The sequence below is a fragment of the Leopardus geoffroyi genome, chromosome B2 (genome assembly GCF_018350155.1).
Source record: "Leopardus geoffroyi isolate Oge1 chromosome B2, O.geoffroyi_Oge1_pat1.0, whole genome shotgun sequence".
NCBI classification, from domain to species: Eukaryota; Metazoa; Chordata; class Mammalia; order Carnivora; family Felidae; genus Leopardus; species Leopardus geoffroyi.
The window spans coordinates 97,356,837-97,378,406 of record NC_059332.1 but is presented as its reverse complement, the minus strand read 5'-3'; the positions used below and the strand labels follow the sequence as shown (position 1 = coordinate 97,378,406).

The following is a 21,570-nucleotide window of genomic DNA, read 5'->3' as shown; positions in this document are numbered from 1 at the left end:
TAAATAAATAAAAGTAGTGGATTGGGACAGTGGTATTTCCAGGAATACCATGAATTTGTCATTTTTTTTTTTTTACTTGCATGATTTCATTTGAAGTTTTCAAAGAAAGTTATTATCCTTCGGGAATAAATGTTCTTTCTGAATGAAGCTCCTCCTCTACCATTTTTAAGCCAATAATATAATCAAATGCCTTTGAAAACAAGGCCAATTGATGATCAGTGGTTGATGATAAGATAGGATACTTAAGATGGAATGAAGGATCTCTATTTAGGCGTTGTTATTGGAGTTGCAAGTTAACTGGTAATTCTAATGTTCCTAATGTTCTGTACAGATACAAAACCATCTCCCTTTTTCCAGTTATCTAAGAAACAGGGAACAAATATTTTTTTAGGTTGAGTACCAACCCCATGTATGATCTTAACAGTTAACTATTAGGTGCAGTAAAAATGACTCTGTCTCGTTCCTTTTCCTTCCCCTCTTTATCATCCCCTCTCTTCTTTCTGCATGGAATTGACATTCACTATCAATTTTAGTCTTTGGACTTACTCATAGTTACAGAAACTTAGGTATACAAGAAGAAAATTTTTAAGGTTCTTAAATATAGTAAGATTAGAATTAAGTTTAAGACTATTCCCTCCAAACAAGGGAGTTAACTTACAAAGCACAACACTTGTAATATTAAAAATTTGAAACATCATATCTGAGCTAGAATTTTCTGACTGATTTTTGACAGTGCTGCTTAGGAGAAACTTCAGCCTGCAAAATTCTTATTAGGTCGTGTGAAATATTTGTGGGAAAACTTAAATTTAGTATTAGTCTTGGACTGTAGATGATAAAGATGTTATAATTGTAAAAGTAGAATGATTCGTTTCAGGTTTTCTCTTGTTTTGCAGATCAGCAGTTTATGTTGAAAAAATGCCCTGCCCTACTTCAAGAAATGGTTAATGTAATCTGCCAACTAATAATAATGGCCCGAAGCCGTGAAGGTGAGGTGGAAATGTAATTAATTATGTTGTACTTTTTCTTGCAAGCATATGCAGATTACACTTCATAGTTCTAAGATTTATGAGTACCTACAGTAATTCTGCCCGTAGGTTGAGTCAGCTTTCCCACTTTTGTTCATGGTTTTTCTTACTTCTTTCCTATATTTTCCATTATGTAAAGTCTTTATCACAACTCATGTTTTTTAATTTATTGTTTTATTGTTTGTTGTCACTTATTGTTTGCAAATATTTAATATACCTCTTCTTTCCTTTGAATATTTTTAGAGTTAGGTTATTCTGTATTTTAACAGTGAGTTTGAAATAATTCTTTTAAGTGACGTAACGATGATTTATCTGATATGTAGTGTTTTTCACATGAAGGGAAAAAAAGAGTGAGGGGGAAGAAAAAGAATGAGGGAGTTTGTGGTCAGTAATGGAAAGGGAGACTCTTAGGAAAGGAGATGATGGTTGTGGTTTGTTGTTATGGCTGATGTCAGTTCTTGGCATGGTGTCAGTATTTGATACTGATAATTTGCTATTTGTGGAAGTGATGCAAAGAATTTTTCTGTTAAATCAGTGCTTCTTGCTGGATAATGATTATTGCATTTGAACAAATTTGTGTATTTTTGGTATCTTATAACTTTTAAAGGAAAGTCAGCACTATGATCTTAAAATATGAGGTGTTAAGGATAGTCGCATGAATCATGTTATTGTGATGAATTATATACTCCTGAACGTATAAAAAGTCCAGCCTTGTTTTTTCTTTTCCTCCTGTTCTTTCTAAGAAAGGGAGTTTCGTGCTCCAACTTTGGCATCCCTAGAAAACTGCATGAAGCTTTCCCAGATGGCTGTGCAAGGCCTTCAGCAGTTTAAGTCTCCCCTTCTGCAGCTGCCTCACATTGAAGAGGACAATCTTAGAAGGGTTTCTAATCATAAAAAGGTAATTCTTTGCCACTTTAAAATCTGTTTTACGCAGTTTGTTATGTTACTTAAATAACGAGAAAAGTGTCCTAAATTTTTTATTACGAATTTCTTAGATTTAGAATATCTTAAACACTCTAAAACTATCCCTCAAGTGGTTCTGTTAACAATTTCTTGATTAGGTAGGTGTTTTATAATCTTTTACCTACTGTAAGTTATTTTACTACTTTGGGGTCCAATACATTTTAGCAATTAGCACTTTATTCCTTATATTATGTTACCAGAAATAAATATACAAAGTAGAAGTGCAGTGTATGCTTTCTAGTCATTAATACCTGGCTTAAAGGTTGGGCAATGGTTTATTGGTTGAATAGGAACAAAAAAATTAAGTTTTCAAAAAATAAGTAGATCAAATAAAGATGCTTCTTATTTAGAAAATGCAGTCTGTAGTAAAGATCCAACAATGAATCTTAAGATGTAGCAAAAATATGTATAAATGAAAAAACTTGGAAATACAAGAAAAAAACTAAAATTATAATTCTGATAGGAGATTTTAAATATTGCTTTGTATACACTAGACAAAATGGGCAGAAGACAGACATTGGATTTGATGGTATTTTTTTTTCTAATTTTTTTTTAATGTTTATTAGTTTTGAGAGAGAGAAAGACAGAGACCAAGCAAGAAAGGGTCAGAGAGAGAGGGAGGCACAGAATTGGAAGCAGGCTCCAGGCTCTGAGCTGTCAGCACAGAGCCCGATGCGGGACTCGAACTCACAGACCGTGAGATCATGACCTGAGCCGTAGTCAGCTGCCCAACAGACTGAGCCACCCAGGTGCCCCTGGATTTGATAATATATTAAGGTAGAACTAATGTATATTAGAAATTTGCATTTGAGTTTTCTGTCCTTTCAGGTAATTGTATTGCAATTATAAATTTGTTCACTTAAAACAAAAATTTTTTTTTAATCTTTATTTTTGAGAGAGAGAGAGACAGACAGAGCATGAGCAGGGGAGGGACAGAGAGTGAGGGAGACACAGAATCTGAAGCAGGCTTCAGGCTCTGAGCTGTCAGCACAGAGCCCGACAAAGGGCTCGAGCTCACGGACCACAAGATCATGACCTGAGCCAAAGTTGGACACTTAACCGACTGAGCCATGCAGGCGCCCTGATTTGTTCACATTTCTAATCGAAAACTTTGTAATAGAAAAGTGGACATTCCACACACCTCATGATCTAATCCCTGTCTGCAAAAGTAAAAATTAACTAGCACCAAATGGCTGGAAATTAACACTCTCCTAAGTATCCCTTTAGCCCAGATGGATATTAGTGCAGTAACAGCTATATTTAGAGAACAACAAAAATGAGAAAATTGCATAGTAAAACCATAAGGATGCAGCTGCACTTGGAGATAAATTCATACTCTTAAAGGTTTTTATCATTAAAATTGAAAATACGGGTCAGCAAACTGAGCATAGAAGATGACAATCATTCTTGCTTGGGTCAAGAGTCTATGAATGTTACTGTCTTTTCCTCCTAACTTTATTTTTTCTAGAATTAAAAAATTACTCTGTTTTAACTTTGTAATAAAAAAAATTCTTAATTTGAATTTCCTTGGATAAAAGGCCATGAAATGCCATAAAGTTGTATTGTTTGCTTTGAAATGTGTATGTAGATCTTCCTCAGCTTATAGTGGGGTTACATCCTCATAAAGCCATCGATTGTAAGTTGAAAATATCCTAAGTCAAAAATGCATTGAATACATCTAACCTACCAAATACAGTAGCTTAGCCTAGCCTACCTTAAATGGGCTCAGAACACTTATATTAACCTACACTTGGGCAAAATCATCTAACACAAAGCCTGTTTTATAGTAAAGTGTTGAATATCTGTCTCATATAATTTATTGAATACTGAACGTGAAAAACAGAGTGGTTCTAAGTGTATGGATTGTTTACTCTTGTGAGCACGTGCTGACTGGGAGCTACTGCTCACTGCTGCTGCCCAGCATCATGATGATATTGTATTAAATATCACTAGTCCTAGACAAGATCAAAACTCAAGAGTATGGTTTCTACTGAATGCATATTGCTTTGACAGCATTGTAAAGTTTAAAAGCTTTAAGTAGAACCATTGTTAAGTTGGGGACCCTGTGTAATCTTGACATTTTTTTAAAAGTTGTTGGATTTTGTTTTAGTAAATATGCTAATTTTCCTTTTGTGAAAAATTCTATGACTTTAGGATTTATTTTCTTTCTTCTTCTCTCTTTTAAAATTCAGTACAAAATTAAGACTATCCAGGATTTGGTGAGTTTAAAAGAATCAGATCGTCACAATCTACTGCACTTCCTTGAAGATGAAAAATATGAGGAGGTTATGGCTGTCCTTGGGAGTTTCCCATATGTGACTATGGACATAAAATCACAGGGTATGTGGGAGGTTTCCGTGTTGAACATTGTTTCCCTTTTGATAGATTGGCTCCTGTTTATTTGGTTTAAGGTTCTCAAAACATTTGGTATCATAATGTGTAACTAGACTTTCCAGAACTGTGGTTTACATGTCACATTTGCTGTGATAGAATATGATGTATGCTTAATAGTTTTGAGAACACTGATATAATCCTATAGAATCTTACTTTTATGATCCTCAGAATGGGATTAAGCTTGAGGACTCTCTGTTCTGTAGTTCAAGTTTTAGGAGTATCTTACCTTTTTAAAGAATGAAGGATTTTCAGATGCAGTGAAAGATCTTAGAAATACATATATTGTTAGTATGAAAGAAATAGCTGCTTAGTTCTAAAATTCATTTTAAGCCCAATTTACTTATGTTAAATAAACCTTGGAAATTACCGTGTTCTGTGCCACATTTCATGTGTTTTTCTCATCCTGTCTCTATGTTTATGTCTGTTGGGATGAAAATATAGAGATTATTTTTCTACCTACACAGTTGGCCAGTGAGTGTCCATTATAATAGTTGAATAATAGTATTTTACAATGGTGACAGAATTAAGAGATTATCTGCTCCATTCCTTCATTGTAACATTACTCTGAGTTTTGACATTTACTAAGTTACTGTTGTGAGAACATTTTTGTGGGACCAAAAATACAAGGATGTGTTAGGGGTGGTTTCTGTCTGTAAGGGGCTTATAGTCTAGTTGAGGAAAGAGGATATAAACATAGGATTAAAACCAAGGAATCATAAAGCAAGTGTGAAATGAATGACACGGACCTTGTGTCATTCATGCATTCAACAACTATTGAGTGCCACTCATTTATCTGGGTGTTGGGGAAGCAGTGGTGAGTTAGACAAAGCCTCTACCTTACTAAGTTTGCATTCTAATGGAATTGAAAAGAGATAAATGACTCTCAAAGATTGGGGTGTTTGAGAAAGTAAGGTAAAACTGCAGTCTGGTTTCAAATCGGCTGGAGTGTAGGATACATGTAGGGACTGCTTTGGTGAAGAGTTCGGATTTCCTTGTGGGTTTGTGAGTCTTCAAACACTTAAAAACAGTAAATTTCATTTAGGACCAATTTAAATCAGAAACTATTCAAGTAAAAAAAAAAATAGAAACTATTCAAGTAAAATCCAATTTGGGACTTAAGAGATAACTCTGATAATAATCAAGAGCTATAAAAAGTACATGCTGCTTAGAAAAATGAATGTCAGATTTTCTCGTTAGAAGTAAGGTAAGAATATTCAACCTCATTGGGAAACTTCATGATGTATTTCATTCCATAGCCTCTTGTATAGACAATTTACTGTATTTTCACAGTGCTATCCCAATGTGTAATATGAGTAATATAGTTAAGGGAGGGAGAGGAGAAGCAGTTTAGAAGCAGGAAAGGGGCATCTGCATTATCTAGTGCTGGAGATGGTGGATCTCTCTCCCACATTGCCTAGAGGCTGTAGAGAATCACCTGTAGGCTTTTTCTCCACTGTAAAGCATCAAATGGCCGGTAGATACAGTTATAGCTATTAACTCGTGTGCAGTGCTCATGCACATACAACTGTGCCGTGTTGATGAATGTGTAGCCCAGATTTGATAATGGAAAGATAATGGAGACTTCCAGATTGAAGAAAGGATATTGTATCCTTCTTTATAAATTTTTTTTTTTTCAACGTTTATTTTATTTTTGGGACAGAGAGAGACAGAGCATGAACGGGGGAGGGGCAGAGAGAGAGGGAGACACAGAATCGGAAACAGGCTCCAGGCTCTGAGCCATCAGCCCAGAGCCTGATGCGGGGCTCGAACTCACGGACCGCGAGATCGTGACCTGGCTGAAGTCGGACGCTTAACCGACTGCGCCACCCAGGCGCCCCTATTTTTTATAAATTTTTTTTTTTTCAACGTTTATTTTATTTTTGGGACAGAGAGAGACAGAGCATGAACGGGGGAGGGGCAGAGAGAGAGGGAGACACAGAATCGGAAACAGGCTCCAGGCTCTGAGCCATCAGCCCAGAGCCTGACGCGGGGCTCGAACTCACGGACCGCGAGATCGTGACCTGGCTGAAGTCGGACGCTTAACCGACTGCGCCACCCAGGCGCCCCTATTTTTTATAAATTTTTTTTTTTTCAACGTTTATTTTATTTTTGGGACAGAGAGAGACAGAGCATGAACGGGGGAGGGGCAGAGAGAGAGGGAGACACAGAATCGGAAACAGTATTGTATCCTTCTTGATGCCTAGCTGTTGCACCTCACAGCCAGTAATTGAAGAGAGATAGTGATAGTTTGTTGGAGGCCATTCTTTTCCAACTGGAAGTGTGTTAATGTAGGCCACAACAGAGTATGCTAATCTACATCTATGTAAAATAAACATAACAAGCTCAGAAAAATCTATAGGCAGAAATACATAGTGAAGAAAACTCTTACAGATAAAACTTGTAGGTGAAATGAATTATTTACATATTTGAATAAGATCTGTTTGATGTTGTAGTAATTTATTTTAACATTTATTTTAATGTTACTAATTTTAATGTTAAGCTTATCTTACTAGCTTTTGGCAATATGTGTGGCAAGTGTAGAGTTGTTTTTTTTTTTTTTTTTTGGCAAATGTGGTTTTAAAAAATTAAACAATTGCAAAAACATTGTGAAAACTTTTAAAGGTGTTTTTTAATATAAACAAATCTTGGAAGTTTTTGCCTTAAAAAAATAAATTTAATGTGACTTGGAATACTAGTCCTAATTATCTTATTTCTGACCGGCAGGCTGGCATTGATGATATAGTTAAAGTCTTGTGAATACGAGGTTTGCATAGTTTAAGAGAGTAACAGAACCCTTTTTTATATGGTATGAAAGAAAGGTGTGGTATAGCAGTCCTCACATTATACTTTGTTTTAAAACACCTGGGTTTGAAACTTGGCAGTGCAAATATAGCCATTTTGTGACCTCAGGCATTTAATTTTACGTTAGTTTTGAACGTCAGTTTTTTCTTTATTTTTTTTTTTAATTATCTTTTTTTATTTTAGAGTGAGTGTGAGTTGGGGCGAGGGCAGAGAGAGAGAGAGAGAGAGAGAGAGAGGCAGGGTCCACGCTCTAGCACAGAGCCCATCGCAGGGCTGAATCCCATGACCCTGGTGACCTGAGCCGAAATCAAGAGTGGGATACTCAGTTGACTGAGCCACCCAGGTGCCCCCTCAGTTTCTTCTTTAAAATGGAAATAATAGTAATGCTTCATAGGGCTATTTTATTTTTTAAATTTTAACTTTATTTTATTTTATTTTATTTTATTTTATTTTATTTTATTTTTATTTTATTTTAGAGAAAGCGAGCGTGGGCGGCGGGGAGAGGCAGAGGGAGAGGAGAGAGAGGGAGAGAGAGAGAAACAGTCAGTCTTAAAGCAGGCTCCACAGTCAAGCCTGACATGGGGCTTGATCCCACAACCCCGGGATCATGACCTGAGCTGAAATCAAGAGTCAGACGCTCATCTGATTGACCCATGCAGCTGCCCCTTCATAGGGCCATTTTAAAGATTAAATGAGTACATTGTTGAAAGCATCTAGTGGAGCATTTTATACAGAATAGACAAATTATTTTTCATTGAGTAAGTTTAAAATGTGTACATGAAATACTGAAGTACCAAATTGAATTTTTTTACTTTCATCTTCTAGTATTGGATGATGAAGATAGCAACAACATCACAGTAGGATCCCTAGTTACAGTGTTGGTTAAATTGACAAGGCAAACAATGGCAGTAAGTAATTTCTTATTTTTATTCTTTAAGAGTTACATGTTAAAAAAAGAGTTATGTGTTAAGTAGTGAAGGGGAATAGGAGGTATAGGCTTCCCCAGTTATGGAATAAATCAAGGTACAGCATAGGGAATATAGTTAAAGACATTGTAATGGTCTTGTGTGGTGACATAGCATAATGCATAGAGTTGTTGAATCACCATGTAGTATGCTTGAAACTAATGTAACATTGTGTATCAACTATACTGCAGTGAAAAAAGGGGGAGTTATATGTTAAAGTTCTTTTATTTATTTTCTCATTTTAAGTCATGTATTCTTAAAGTCAAAACTATTGTAGTCGTAAAATCTAATTTTGCAAGTCCTTTTAGCTGTTTTGACATTTTAAATAAATTTTCAGTTTTTCACGTTAGTTTTACATACAAAAAAACCCTTGGAAAATAGATTAATTCTTCATGTGATTTGTTAATTCCCTGTAAAACATAATAACAAGGCAATGTGCGTATAGTATTTAAACTGTAAAGTTTTATACAAAGATTAATTATTGATTATTGTTGAGAATTTCTTTACCTATTCTTTAGTCAATTCCTTTTTTTTTTTTTTTTAACATTTATTTATTTTTGAGACAGAGAGAGACAGAGCATGAACAGGGAGGGTCAGAGAGAGGGAGACACAGAATCTGAAACAGGCTCCAGGCTCTGAGTTGTCAGCACAGAGCCCGATGCGGGGCTCGAACTCACGGACCGTGAGATCATGACCTGAGCTGAAGTCGGCTGCTCAACCGACTGAGCCACCCAGGTGCCCCTGTTTAGTCAATTCTTTAGAGAATTTACTCTCAATTTTTTTATTTTAAAAAATGTTAAATTACAGTGAAAATATTTTTTTTTCTAATTATGTGAAAAATTCATGCTGTCTGGGGAAAAAAGTTCAGGCAATGTAGAAAAGTAGAAGAAATTAAAATGACCTAAAGTCCTACCACCCTGAAATTATTGATTTTGAAGCGCATCACTGTAGATACCCTAATGCATGAATAACTGTGGGGCTAAATGATGTTTTTACTATCATGGATTCCTTCTCTAACCCACCTTCCTCAGGAAAGCCCTTGTCAGCCCCAGACCAGAATTTAGTCTTCTGTATATCTTTTCATGTCTTTCTTCATGCTCATATTTACTCTCTGGACCTTTACGTTGTATGTGTATATACATACTGGTACTTTTCTCATTCCTTTTCATTAAATCCAGTCACATTGTATATGTTTCCTGTATCTTGTTTTTCTCAGTTTCTATTACAAATTTGCATTACCTCCCAAGTTAGAACTTGTTTTTGATTGTACTATTTCAACTCTACTTATTCACCTAATGGCAGATCTTAGCCTGTTCTACTCTGGGGTCTGTGAACATCTGTAGGAAACCTAGTATGCATTTAAACACCGTGTGTAAAATTTCTAGTGGGGTGTCTGGGTGGCTCAGTTGGTGAAGTGTCTGACTTCAGCTCAGATCATGATTTCGTGGTTTGTAGGTGGAAGCCCCCCGTTGGGCTCTGTGCTGACAGCTCAGAGCCTGGAGCCTGCTTCAGATTCTGTGTCTCCCTCTCTCTCTGTCCCTGCCACGCTCACACTCTGTCTCTCTGTCTGTCTCTGTCTCTGTCTCTCTCTCAAAAAAACAGACAAAAACCTCTGTTAGGAAAAGCATATTTTGTAGTAGGATATATCAAATTAAAGATGTTGGTTTTATGGTAGCAGGTGGTAAGGAAACATTTGTGTCATGGACTCTGGATGAGACGTGCCCTCTGGGAGAAGAGGAAATTCTAAGCCAGTGGCTAGGATTGGGTTAGAATCCAAATTTATACTACCCACATGCTTTGGAATTCCCAGCCTGAAAAACGAGCAAAAGTTGGCCTTCAGCTGTTGAACTTCTGGGATAATTGGTAGAAGAAAAAGCAAAATTGCCCTGGAAGAAGGGAAAGAATCAACCATTTATCTTCCAGTTCTTGTATGAACAGTACCTGAGAGTAATTTAAGTATTAGAATCTAGCTAAAAAATGAAGAAATGAAAAAAAAAATGATGAAGCAGAGATGATAGAATTAGACAAGGGGCTGGCACACTTTTTCTGTGAAGGTCCAATTAATAAATGTTTTAGGTTTTATAGGCCACAGTTTCTGTAGCAACTACTGAATTCACAAATGAGCATGGTTGAGTTCTAATAAAACTTTATTTAAAAACGAGGCAATGGGCCATAGTTTGCGGACCCCTGAATTAGGCTAATAGTTCAGAGCCCAAGTTATCATTGTTTTTATTTGTTAGCTTTAGTAATTCCAAGGAGTTTATAAATACAATGAACATCACTTACTGTCTTCTAGTATAGATTCTCACTGAAATCTTACTGGAATTTAAATCCCAAATTTATGGCTTTTGTACTGATCCTAAGTGGATTATACAGTGGATATGTCTTTAGGTTATATGGATTTTTTTGGTGTTCCACTTCTTAGTCATTTAATTAAATTATTTAAACTTTTTTCTAAGTTTTTGTTTGTTTGTTTTTTTAAGGAGACTCTATCCCCAGTGTGGCACTTGAGCTTATGACCCCGAGATCAAGAGTCGCACTCTCTACCAATGCAGCCAGCCAGGCGCCCCTCCTTACTCTAAACTGTGGAATATTTTTTACTTTATAATGAGTTTACATATCTTAAGGCATTGCATTTATAAATTTAAGTAGACTGTACTTTTCAAATGTATTCAAGACAGATGTGAGATATTTTAGAAGGTAACTTCCAAAGTGTAAATTAGTAATTGCTAAATTTGTACACATCATTTAGTAATTGCTAAAAATCTCCTGTTCTTCCTTCACCCACCAATTGTCACCAGTTAAAAAGCGTATTGGTCATCTATTTTGAAAGATTGCTTTGTTTATCTGAAAGATAAATGTAAGTTGATAGAGATATTTTTCTTCTCTCTACCTCCAGGAAGTATTTGAAAAGGAACAGTCCATCTGTGCTGCAGAGGAACAGCCGGCAGAAGATGGGGTAAAAACTTGATTTTTCTTACCTATCTTTCCTGGTGAAGGAAATGTTTTGTTTAGTTCTGATTGATTTATATTGCTGTGGGAGAGTAATTCAGTTTATGAAAACATTTAGTTTAGCCATTTTTATCTAAAAATTACTATGACTCCCAAATGAAACTATTGTTATAACTTCTGAGTGTGTACGTATGTTGTGATTTACAGCAGGTTGATGCTAACAAGAATAGGACAAAAGGAGGATGGCAACAGAAGAGTAAAGGACCTAAGAAAGCTGCTAAATCGAAAAAAAAGAAACCTTTAAAAAAAAAACCTACACCTGTGCCCTTACCACAATCAAAGCAACAGAAACAAAAGCAGGCAAATGGAGTTGTTGGGAGTGTAAGTTAATACTGTTATTATCATTATCTTTATTTTCATGTAACTTATACTAAAATGTTTAAATCCTATGTGTATAGCTCCTGAAATTTTACATATATGTGTATGCATGATACCCAGATTAAGATGGAAAACTTTAACACCCTAGAAAACTTGCTTATGCCCCTTCTCAAAGATCCCTCCCTTTACCTCCATACCTTCCTGTTCTGGCTCTTATTACCATAGATTAGTTTTGTCTATTTTTTTTTTTTAATGTTTGTTTATTTTTGAGAGAGAGAGAGAGAGAGCATACGTGCCCAAGCACAAGTGGGGTAGGGGCAGAGAGAGGGGGACAGAGGATCCGAAGCAGGCTCTGCATTGACAGCAGAGAGCCCGACGTGGGGCTTGAACTCACAAACTGTGAGATTGTGACTTGAGCTGAAGTCAGGCACTTAACCAGCTGAGCCACCCAGGTGCCCCAGTTTTGCCTATTCTTAAGCTTGATATAATTGGAAATGTTTGCTTTCATTCAGCATTATGTCCGTGACATTCATCTGTGTTGTGGATAGCACCTGTTCATTCTTTGTGTGTATATGATATTCCATTTTTTGAATATACTACAATTTATCTATCTTTGGTTGGTGAACATTTGGGTTGTTTCTAGTTTTTGCCTGTTATGAGTAAAAGTGCTGTGTTTATTCATGCACATGTCATTTTGTGGACATTCATTTTTTTTTGGGTATGTGGAATCTAGCATTGGAATTGCTGGGTCACAAATAGGTGTATGTTGAGTTTGTTGAAAAGAGCCTATTTTCCAAAGTTGTACTATTCTATGCTCATACTAGCAAAACCTGAGTCCAGTTGTTCCACATCCTCACTAATACGTAGTTCTACCATTCTTTTTCATTTTAACCACAATGGTGGATTTGTAGCGGTATCTCTGTGTGGTTTTTATTTGTTATTTACTTGATAACTAATGATAATGAGCATCTTTTCATATATTTACTAGCCATTTGGATATCCTCTTTTTCTGTTGGGTTGTCTTATGGATTTGTAGGGTTCCCTTTATATATTCTGGATATGAGTCCTTTTTACTCTCTTAGTGGTAGCTTTTGATGGTACTTAATTTTAAGGAAGTCTGTTTATCAATTTTATGGTTAGTGTTTTTGTTTCTTGTTGAAGACATTTCTGCCTGTCACAAGAACCTGGAGATATTTTTCTGTTTTCTCCTAGAAATATTATTTTACTTACTATATTTAGCTTAGATACATCTTGAATTAATTATTGTGAATAGTGTGAGATAGGGATTATGGACCACTTAGTCTAGCACCACTTATTGACAAGATCATCCTTTTCTCAGAATTGCAGTGATGGTTGGTCATAAAACAAGCGACCATAACGATGTTTGTGCAGATCTGTTTATGGACTCACTAGACCATTCCATTGATTATTTGTCTATTCTTGTTCCAAACCACATGGTCTTAATTATGATGAGTTTATATTAAGTTTTGAAATATGTTAGTGTAAGTTCTCAAACTCTTCTTTAAAATTGTCTTGCTTATTTTAGGTTCTTTGCATTTCCCTCAACATTTTTAAAATAAGCTTGGCAGTTTCCACCAAAAAAAGCTCCTGGAGTTTAGATGAGGATTGCATTGAATCTGTGCTTCAGTGTAGGGAGAATTCACATGAACAATATTGAGTCTTTTTATTCATAATTATGGTTTATCTTTATTAATTTGGATCTTCCTTAATTTTTTCTCAGCAGTGTTTTGTAATTTCCAGTGGCAGAGGTATGGCACATCTTTCATTAGATTTACTTACCCTTCTGCATTTGATACTTTCTGGTGCTGTTGCATATAACATTTTTAAAAAATCCATTCTTCAGTGTTTATTGCTGGTGTGTAGAGATACAGTTGCGTTCTAAATATTGACCTTGTATCAAGCGGCATACGTTGACAATATGCGCATTCCTTGTTTTATTGCACTTCTGTTTATTGCACTTAGCACATACTGCATTTTTTACAGATTGAAGGTTTGTGGCAACCCTGTGTTGAGCAAATCTATCAGCGCCATTTTTCCAGCAGCATTTGCTCACTTTGTGTTTCTGTCATATTTTGGTAATGCCCTCAATATTTTAAACTTTGTATTATTATTATATTCACTATGGTGATCTGTGATCAGTGATTACAGCTCTCTGGCAGCTCATGTGATAATATTCTTTAGCAGTATTTTTAATTAAGGCATGCACATGATTTAAGACATAATGCTGTTTGTACACTTAACATTCTGCAGTATAGTATTTATATGTAATGGGGAACAAAAAAAGTCATTTGACTTGATTGCATTAATTGCTCTACTGTCTGGAACTGAACTTGCAGTATCTCCAAGGTGTGTTTGTAATTCTAACCATTTGTAGGTACTTTTAAAAAGATTTTCTATGTACATAATCATGCCATCTGGGAATAAAGATAGTTTTACTTTTTTGTTTTTAATCTTTATGCCTCCTTCTCTTCCTTTTCCTTTTTGCCTTACTCTACTAGCTAGAACTTTCAGTGTAATGCTCGTTAGGAATGGGGACAGTGGTCACCCTTATCATCTTGCTTATCTCCAGGAGAAAGGAAACAAACTGTTAAGTATGATGTTAGCTACAGGGTTTTTGTAGATATTCTTTATCAGGTTAAGGAAGTATTCCCTTCTGTTTCCAGTTTGCTGAGAATTTTTATCATGAGCAGTACTGAATTTTATTAAATGCCATTTCTCCATTTGTTGAGGTGACTGATTTTTCTCCTTTTTGTAATGTGGTGAGTTATGCTGATGCATTTAAAAATTTTAAGCTATCCTTGCATTCCTGGAACAAATTCATTTGGTCATAACATAGTATCCTTTTTCATATTTATTTGGACTTGATAATATTTTATTTAGGATTCCTACATTTATTTTTATGAGAGAATATTGGTTTGCCTTTCTCCCTTCTTGTAATACCCTTGCCAGATTTTGTATCAGGTTTATGTTGGCCTCATTAAACAAGAAGTATTCTTTCTTTCTTTTTCCTGGAAGAGTTTGTGTAAGATTGGATTTGTTATTTGGAAGAATTATCTAGAAAAGCCATCTGGGTTTGGAGTTTTAAAAAGGGTTTAGTTATAGAATCCATTTCTTTAGCAAATTCTACTTTTTTCCGTATATCAATTTTAGTATATTATGTCTTTCAAGAAGCTTGTCCATTTCCTGTAAGTTATCAAATTTATTGACAGTTACTGATAATATCCTTTATTTGTGATGTCCTTTGGATCTGTAGTTATGTTTCTTTTATTCCTAATATTAGTAATTTGTATTCTCTTTTTCTTTCATCAGTCTTGCCTAATGGAAGTCTTGCTGCAGTTGTATTAATCTTTTCAAAGAACCAACTTTTTTTTTTAATGTTTATTCTTGAGGGAGAGAGAGCGCACACATGCGCATGCACACGTTGGGGAGGGGCAGAGAGAGGGAGACAGAGGATTCGAAGCAGGCTCTGTGCTGATAGCAGAGAGCTTGACGGCTCTAACTCACGAACTCTGAGATCATGACCTGAGCCGAAGTCAGACGCCCAACTGACTGAGCCACCCAGGCACCCCTCAAAGAACCAACTTTTGGTTTTATTTAGGTTTCTCTTTTGTGTATCTGCCTTCTCTTTAATTGATTTCTGGTCTGTATTATTTACTTTGACTTTTTTTGCATTTAATTTGCTGTTCTCTTTCTTGCTTCTTGAAATGGATTAGTAAGTATCTTGTCTGGGATATTGGCTTTCCTTACTACATTATATTCTATCAGCCATAGAAGATAATACTAAACTGTCAAAGCAGTACTTTTCTATAAACTTCCCATTTCCCCATCCCGAATAAAATATATTGTATGATTGGTGTTTTGAAAGATGAGCCATCTTTGCCATTGTGGTAGTATACTTTGTAAATAAAAATAAAAGTATTTTTTATTTTACAAACAAAAATAAAATAACAGTAGACAAATAAGCCAAATGTTAAAATCTTTAGTCTGACTACCACATATTTATAAGTAAATGTGTTTATAATTCTCTAAAATTCTGTATGAATAGTGAAATTATAATCTTGAGCCAATTTAATTTTAATGACAAAAAGTTAGCTTCAGGGGCTCCGAATGATATATTCACTGAGGTATTCAAAACTTTTGTGGTTGCTTTTTCCTTTTAGGAAGCTGCAGTAAAGGAAGATGAAGAAGAAGTTTCTGACAAAGGCAGTGATTCTGAAGAAGAAGAAACGAATAGAGAATCCCAGAGTGAAAAAGATGATGGTAGTGACAGAGACTCTGATAGAGAGCAAGATGAAAAACAAAACAAAGATGACGAAGCAGTAAGACTTATAAGTTTAAATAATTGGAGTTATATACCTCTGATTGTTTTGGGTTTTGTTGTTTTTTAATTTGTTTTGTTTACTTGTCTTAAATAATATCAGTATATTTTACAATCATATTATTTTGTAAGAATATTTTTGTGGGATGGTCAGAATTATAAAGAAAAATCATTTCTAACAAGGATTGGACCCCTTAATTTTTTTTTAGTTAATTAATTAGTCTATTTATTTATTTTGAGAGAGCACATGCAAACAGGGGAGGAACAGAGAGAGAGAATCCCAGGGAGGTTCTGTGCTGTCAGCGTAAAGCTCTACGCGGAGCTGCACCCCATCAGCCATGAGATTATGACCTGAGTCGAGATCAAGAGTCAGACACTTAACCGACTAAGCTACCCAGGCACCCGGACTTCTTAATTTTCTGAAATCTTTAAGTTGCTAGATAGTATAGGATGTGGGTCTAAATCGAAGCCAGTTTGGTGTCTTACAATGGTTTTCATTGTTGGAGTTGAGTCTGCAAATGAGTTAGGAAAGGTGGGTTATGGTCTAAGCAGTTACTTAGAACTGAGTCTTTCCAGAGTTGCAGGTAATGTTTAGAGTTAAGAAACATTACTGTGGACTCTAACGTCTCGAGGTTGGTTAAGGGAAAAACTAATATTTACAAAATTCCACCTTGTTTCAAGAATTATATAAGACCTTAAGGAAAAGAGGTGTCTCTAAGGAACTTACTAAGATTGTGAGGGTAGAAAATAGAAAAAAATCTCATGGTATGGCGTTAGTTTGCACCTGATTTATGGATGGGCTATAGAAAAGAGGGTTTGTTGGACAAATAATGGGTCCTTAGAGGCTTACTGCAAATGAACTGTAAACTGATCAGCCATTCCTTTATGTTTGTGTTGTTCTTTCTGACTAGGCCATTGACCTAAAAGGTACCCTTGTAGTTTAGGAGAGAAAAAGAGTTTCCCCAAATAGCCTGAGAGGGTCAAGTAGAGAGGAATAAAAGGAAAAGGCAAAGGATAAAAATATGAGGAATTGCAGGCGTAGTTTGGAGATACTACAGGCTTATATCCAGACCACTAGAATGAAACTAACATCACAGTATAGCGAATCAAATGAATTTTTTGGTTTCCTAGTGGATATGAAAGTTATGTTTAACACTATATTGTAGTGTAGTGTATAGAGTATGCAGTAGCAGTGTCTCAAACAATATATATGCCTTAATGAAAACATTCTCTATTACTAAAAAATCCTAACCATCGTCTGAGCCTTCAGCAAATTGTGATCTTTTTGCTGGTGAAAGCTCTTGCCTAGGTGTTGGTGGCTACTGACTATTCAGGGTGGTGGTTGCTGAAGATTGCAGTGGCTGGGGGCAGTTTTTCAAATAAGACAACAGTAAAATTTGCCACATTGACTATTCTTTCACAAATGATTTCTGTGTAGCGTGCAATGCTGTTTATAGCATTTTACCCACAATAGAACTTCTTTCAAATTGGAGTCAGACCTGTCAAATCCTATCACTGCTTTGTCAACTGAGTTTATGTCATCTTTTAAGTCCTTTGTTGTTATTTCAACAATCTTCACAGTACCTTCACCAGGAGTAGATTCCATCTCTGGAAACCACTTTCTTTGCTCCTCCATAAGAAGCAACTCCTCATCTGCTCAAGTTCTCTCATGAGACTGCAGCAATTCAGTTCCATCTTTGGGCTCCACTGCTAATTCTCTTGCTATTTCCACCCCATCTGCAGTACTCCTTCCTCCATTGAAGTCTTGAACCCCTCAAAGTCATCCATCAGGGTTGGAAATCAGTTCTCCAAACTCCTGTGAATGTTGATATTTTGACTCTTCTTATGAATCATAAATATACTTAATGGCTTGTAAAAGGGTGAATGAGAAGATTTTCAGTATACTTTGCCCAGATCCACCAGAGGAATCACTATCTGTGGCAGCTGTTGCCTTAAAAAATGTATTTCTAAAATAGTAAGACTTGAAAGTGAAAATTACTCCTTGATCCATGGACTACAGAATGGATGTTGTGTTAGCAGTCATGAAAACAACATTAATCTTACTGTATGTCTCTATCAGAGCTCTTGGGTGACCAGGTGCGTTGTCAATGAGCAGTAGTACTATTTTGAAAGGATTTTTTTTTTTTTTTTTTTGAGTAATCGATCTCAACAGTGGACTTAAAATATTCAATAAACCATGTGCTATCATTCAGGTTTTGTTGTTCCATTTAGGGAGCACACGCAGGGTAGATTTAGCATAGTTCTTAAGGGCCCTAGGATTTTCAGAACGCTAAGCAAGTATTGGCTTCAGCCAAATGTCACCAGTTGCATTAGCTCCTAATGGAAGAGTCAACCTGTCTTTTGAAGCCGAGCATGGACTTCTCTCTAGCTATGAAAGTCTGAGATGGCATCTTCTTCCAGTGTAAGGCTGTTTTGTTAGTGTGGAAAATCTGTTACTTAGTGTAGCCATCTTCATTAATTATCCCAGCTAGACCTTGTGGATAGCTTGCTGCAGTTTCTCCACAAGCACTTGCTGCTTCCCCTTTGCACTTTGATGTTAGTGAGATGCCTTCTTTCCTGAAACCTCACGAACCAACCTCTCCTAGCTTCAAATTTTTCTTCTGCACCTTCTTCACTTCTCTCAGCCTTTATAGAATTGAAGAGGCAAGTCCTTGCTCTGGATTAAGGTTTGGCTTAAAGAACTATTACGGCTGGTTTGATCTTCTGTTCAGACTGCTAAAACTTTCTCTGTGTCAACAATAAGGCTGTTTCACTTTGTTATCACTTGTGTTTTCACTGGAGTAGCACTTTTAATTTCCTTCATGAATTTTTCCTGTGCATTCACAACTTGTCTATTTGGTACAAGAGCCCTAGCTTTCAGCCTGTCTCAACTTCCAGCTTGCCTTCTTCACTAAGCTTAATCATTTCTAGCTTTTGATTTAGAGTGAGAGACATGTGGCTCTTCCTTTCACTTGAACACTGAGAGATCACTGTAGGGTTATTAATTGGCCTAATTTCAGTATTGTTGTGTCTCAGGGAATAGAGAGGCCAAGAGGAGGGGAAGAAATGGAGGAACAGCCCATTGGTGGAGCAGTCAGAATACACACAATATTTATTAAGTTTGCCATCTTAGGTGAGCATGGTTCGTGGTGCCCCAAAACAATTACTGTAGTAACATCAAAGATCAGTGATCAGAGATCACCGTAACAAATATAATAAGAAAGAAGTTTTAAATATTGCAAGAATTACCAAAATGTGACACACACAGACACGAAGTGAGCAAACTCTGTTGGAGAAATGGCAACGGTAGAACAAGAGACTTGCTCAACACAGGGTTGCCACAAACCTTCAGTTTGTAAAAATCACAGTATTTGTAAAGCACACATGTGCAAAGTGCAATTAAATGAGGTATGCCTGTGATGTACCTGCCCTTGGGAATGGTGGGGAAAAACAAGGGTGACTTTTTAGCAGTTGCTGGCCCTTGACCGTTTTTGTACTTCGGGAATTAAATTGATTGCCAGGAAATTAAAGCCTATCAAAGAAATTATTTCCCCACCCACGTTTTGAGAAAGAGTTGACATATTCTTTTCTGAGTACAGTATTAGGGTTAGTAGAAGTGACAGACTAGTTTCTTTAGATACCAAAATACATTCATTCAATTGTCAAATAATTATACAATTATTCATTATCTGCCACATTGCAAGCCCTGTGTTAGTTAGATGACAGAAATGCAAGCCAAATGTAAAACAGTTTCTGCCCTTGAATGACAGGCTAGTGGGTAAGGCAGACTTGTAAGTAAACATTAAAGTACAAAAGTACAAAAGAGATTATGCACATTTTTGCCAGGTACAGTGATAACACAGAGGAGGGAGTGATCAACTTAAGTTGAGGGAAATTTCTGGTATTTGGGAACTCATGGTTTAGGCTTTAGCAGTTCCTAAGGGAATAATAGGAGGAATTTGCCAGGTTAAAGACAGAGGGAGAAGACAAATCCAAACAGGGTTTAGGAGGAGTGAAATAGCTTGGTGAGTTCAGAGAAGTCAAGATAGTTCGAAATGACTAGAATAGAAAGTGCAAAGAGGAAGGCAGTGTTAGGAGACTGAAGAGATTGGCCCAGATCAGATCACGACCCGTGTAGTTGATGCTGAAGGGCTTAGATTTGATTTATGAAATGATGTGTTGTAAGTTTAGAGAAGGGAAATGATCAGGTCTGTGGGACTGAACTCAGTAGTAGTTAGCATTGTCAGGAATAATAGCTGGAAGAAGATGGAAACTTCAAAACGATTTCAAATGTTTGATTTTTACTTTACCTAGGAGTGGCAAGAATTACAACAAAGTATACAGCGAAAGGAGAGAGCTCTACTGGAAACCAAATCAAAGATAACACATCCTGTTTATAGTCTTTACTTTCCTGAGGTGAGTTATTCATGATTCAGCGTTTTCCTTATTCCATCTACTTTCTCTTCAGGTATTTTTCAGTTGCCTTTTATCCCTCCATGGTGTGTACTGGCTCAAATGTGCTGATGTGGTCCGTTCTTGATAGGTGACAGTTTGAAGAATACATTTCAGTATGAATTAGATTTAGTGAATGTGGTCTATAATGGGAGGATTGTTAACTTTTTAAGTATTTATATGGTTTCCTGTGCTTCTGTCTTTTCTGTGCCTATATTACTGAAGGTTGTGCTGACTGCTGATTTCTCTTTAGTAGTTCAGGCAGTCTGTCAGACAAATGCATATTTTGCCTGTGATTACACAGCTTTTGTGAGTCTCTCACTTCTGTCGAGTTTTAAATAAAATGAAAAAAGTTCTTAAATTTTTCCCATGAGTTTTCTCTGATGGCTCTGTACTGGCCACCTGGAGCCACTGCACTTGCTCTGGCCCTAGTCCCCGGGAATAGGCAAGCCCATGGGCTGTGGGACCAGCTGAGTTCAGTAAGAGTTCAGAATGACTGAGCCCCAAGCTCAGGACAGATTGCTGCAGTGCTATTTGTTCTCCTGTCCTTGTTTACTTTGTGGTTGTGGCCTGCTCAACTTTTGGTCTCCTTGAGTTGTTTGTCTTTCAAATGAATGTGGAATTTACACAATGCTTTGCTTTTTCAATGATTCTGTCTCTGGCCAGAGGTCGAGAACTGGTTGCCTCTTAGTTCAAGGAAGCTGTTCCACCAACTGCCTCACAGCTTGGCCACAGAATCTTATGCTCGGCACTCATGTTTGGCAGGTGATTTCATGTATAAATCTGCTTTCTGCTTTAGAATGTCAATCCAGAGTTGCTGGGGGCTGCTGAAGGCAAATTCCCAAGTAATTTGGCTTCCCTAATAATAAATGAGTGGCTCTGCAGACTGTTGTTTTGACTTGGAGGAAAGTCAGCCCAGGATTCCATGTTAATGTGCTTGCTGATCTTCTGGCGTGTCGTGAGCGTTAGCCCATCTGTTAGGGGCATTTTGCCCATTGCAGTGGTAGTCTGCCAACCCCAAGACTTCCGAAATCAAGCGAGTAAATTTCACTCATTGATTGGTTTTAAAAGTGCCATGGGATGTTATAAGCTGCATAATTTGTACCCTTGTAACAGACAGTTCATTTTAGACCATGCTTAGTTAATAAGCAAAACATCCATTCACTCCCTTAGAACATTTTAGCCTTGAGAATGCCTTTTTCTAATTTAATCTACAACTACACAGTAAACATCTCAAAAAGTACCACTTATCGGACAAAATTTATTTAGGATTTTACTAATGTCTACCTGTCTACCTTCC

At 36.5% G+C, this 21,570-nt stretch overlaps 1 protein-coding gene across 1 annotated transcript in view; it reads left to right on the top strand.

Annotated features, from left to right (window-relative positions):
* The window catches only part of SEC63 (SEC63 homolog, protein translocation regulator), a 76,105-nt gene that overhangs the window by 38,811 nt on the left and 15,724 nt on the right, over positions 1–21,570 (top strand). Inside the window, exons 11-18 of the mRNA XM_045499200.1 lie at positions 894–986; positions 1,769–1,923; positions 4,181–4,328; positions 8,010–8,092; positions 11,049–11,108; positions 11,309–11,482; positions 15,661–15,819; positions 20,133–20,234. Of these exons, the coding sequence (XP_045355156.1) occupies positions 894–986; positions 1,769–1,923; positions 4,181–4,328; positions 8,010–8,092; positions 11,049–11,108; positions 11,309–11,482; positions 15,661–15,819; positions 20,133–20,234 (974 nt within the window). The remainder of the gene's footprint in view (positions 1–893; positions 987–1,768; positions 1,924–4,180; positions 4,329–8,009; positions 8,093–11,048; positions 11,109–11,308; positions 11,483–15,660; positions 15,820–20,132; positions 20,235–21,570) is intronic.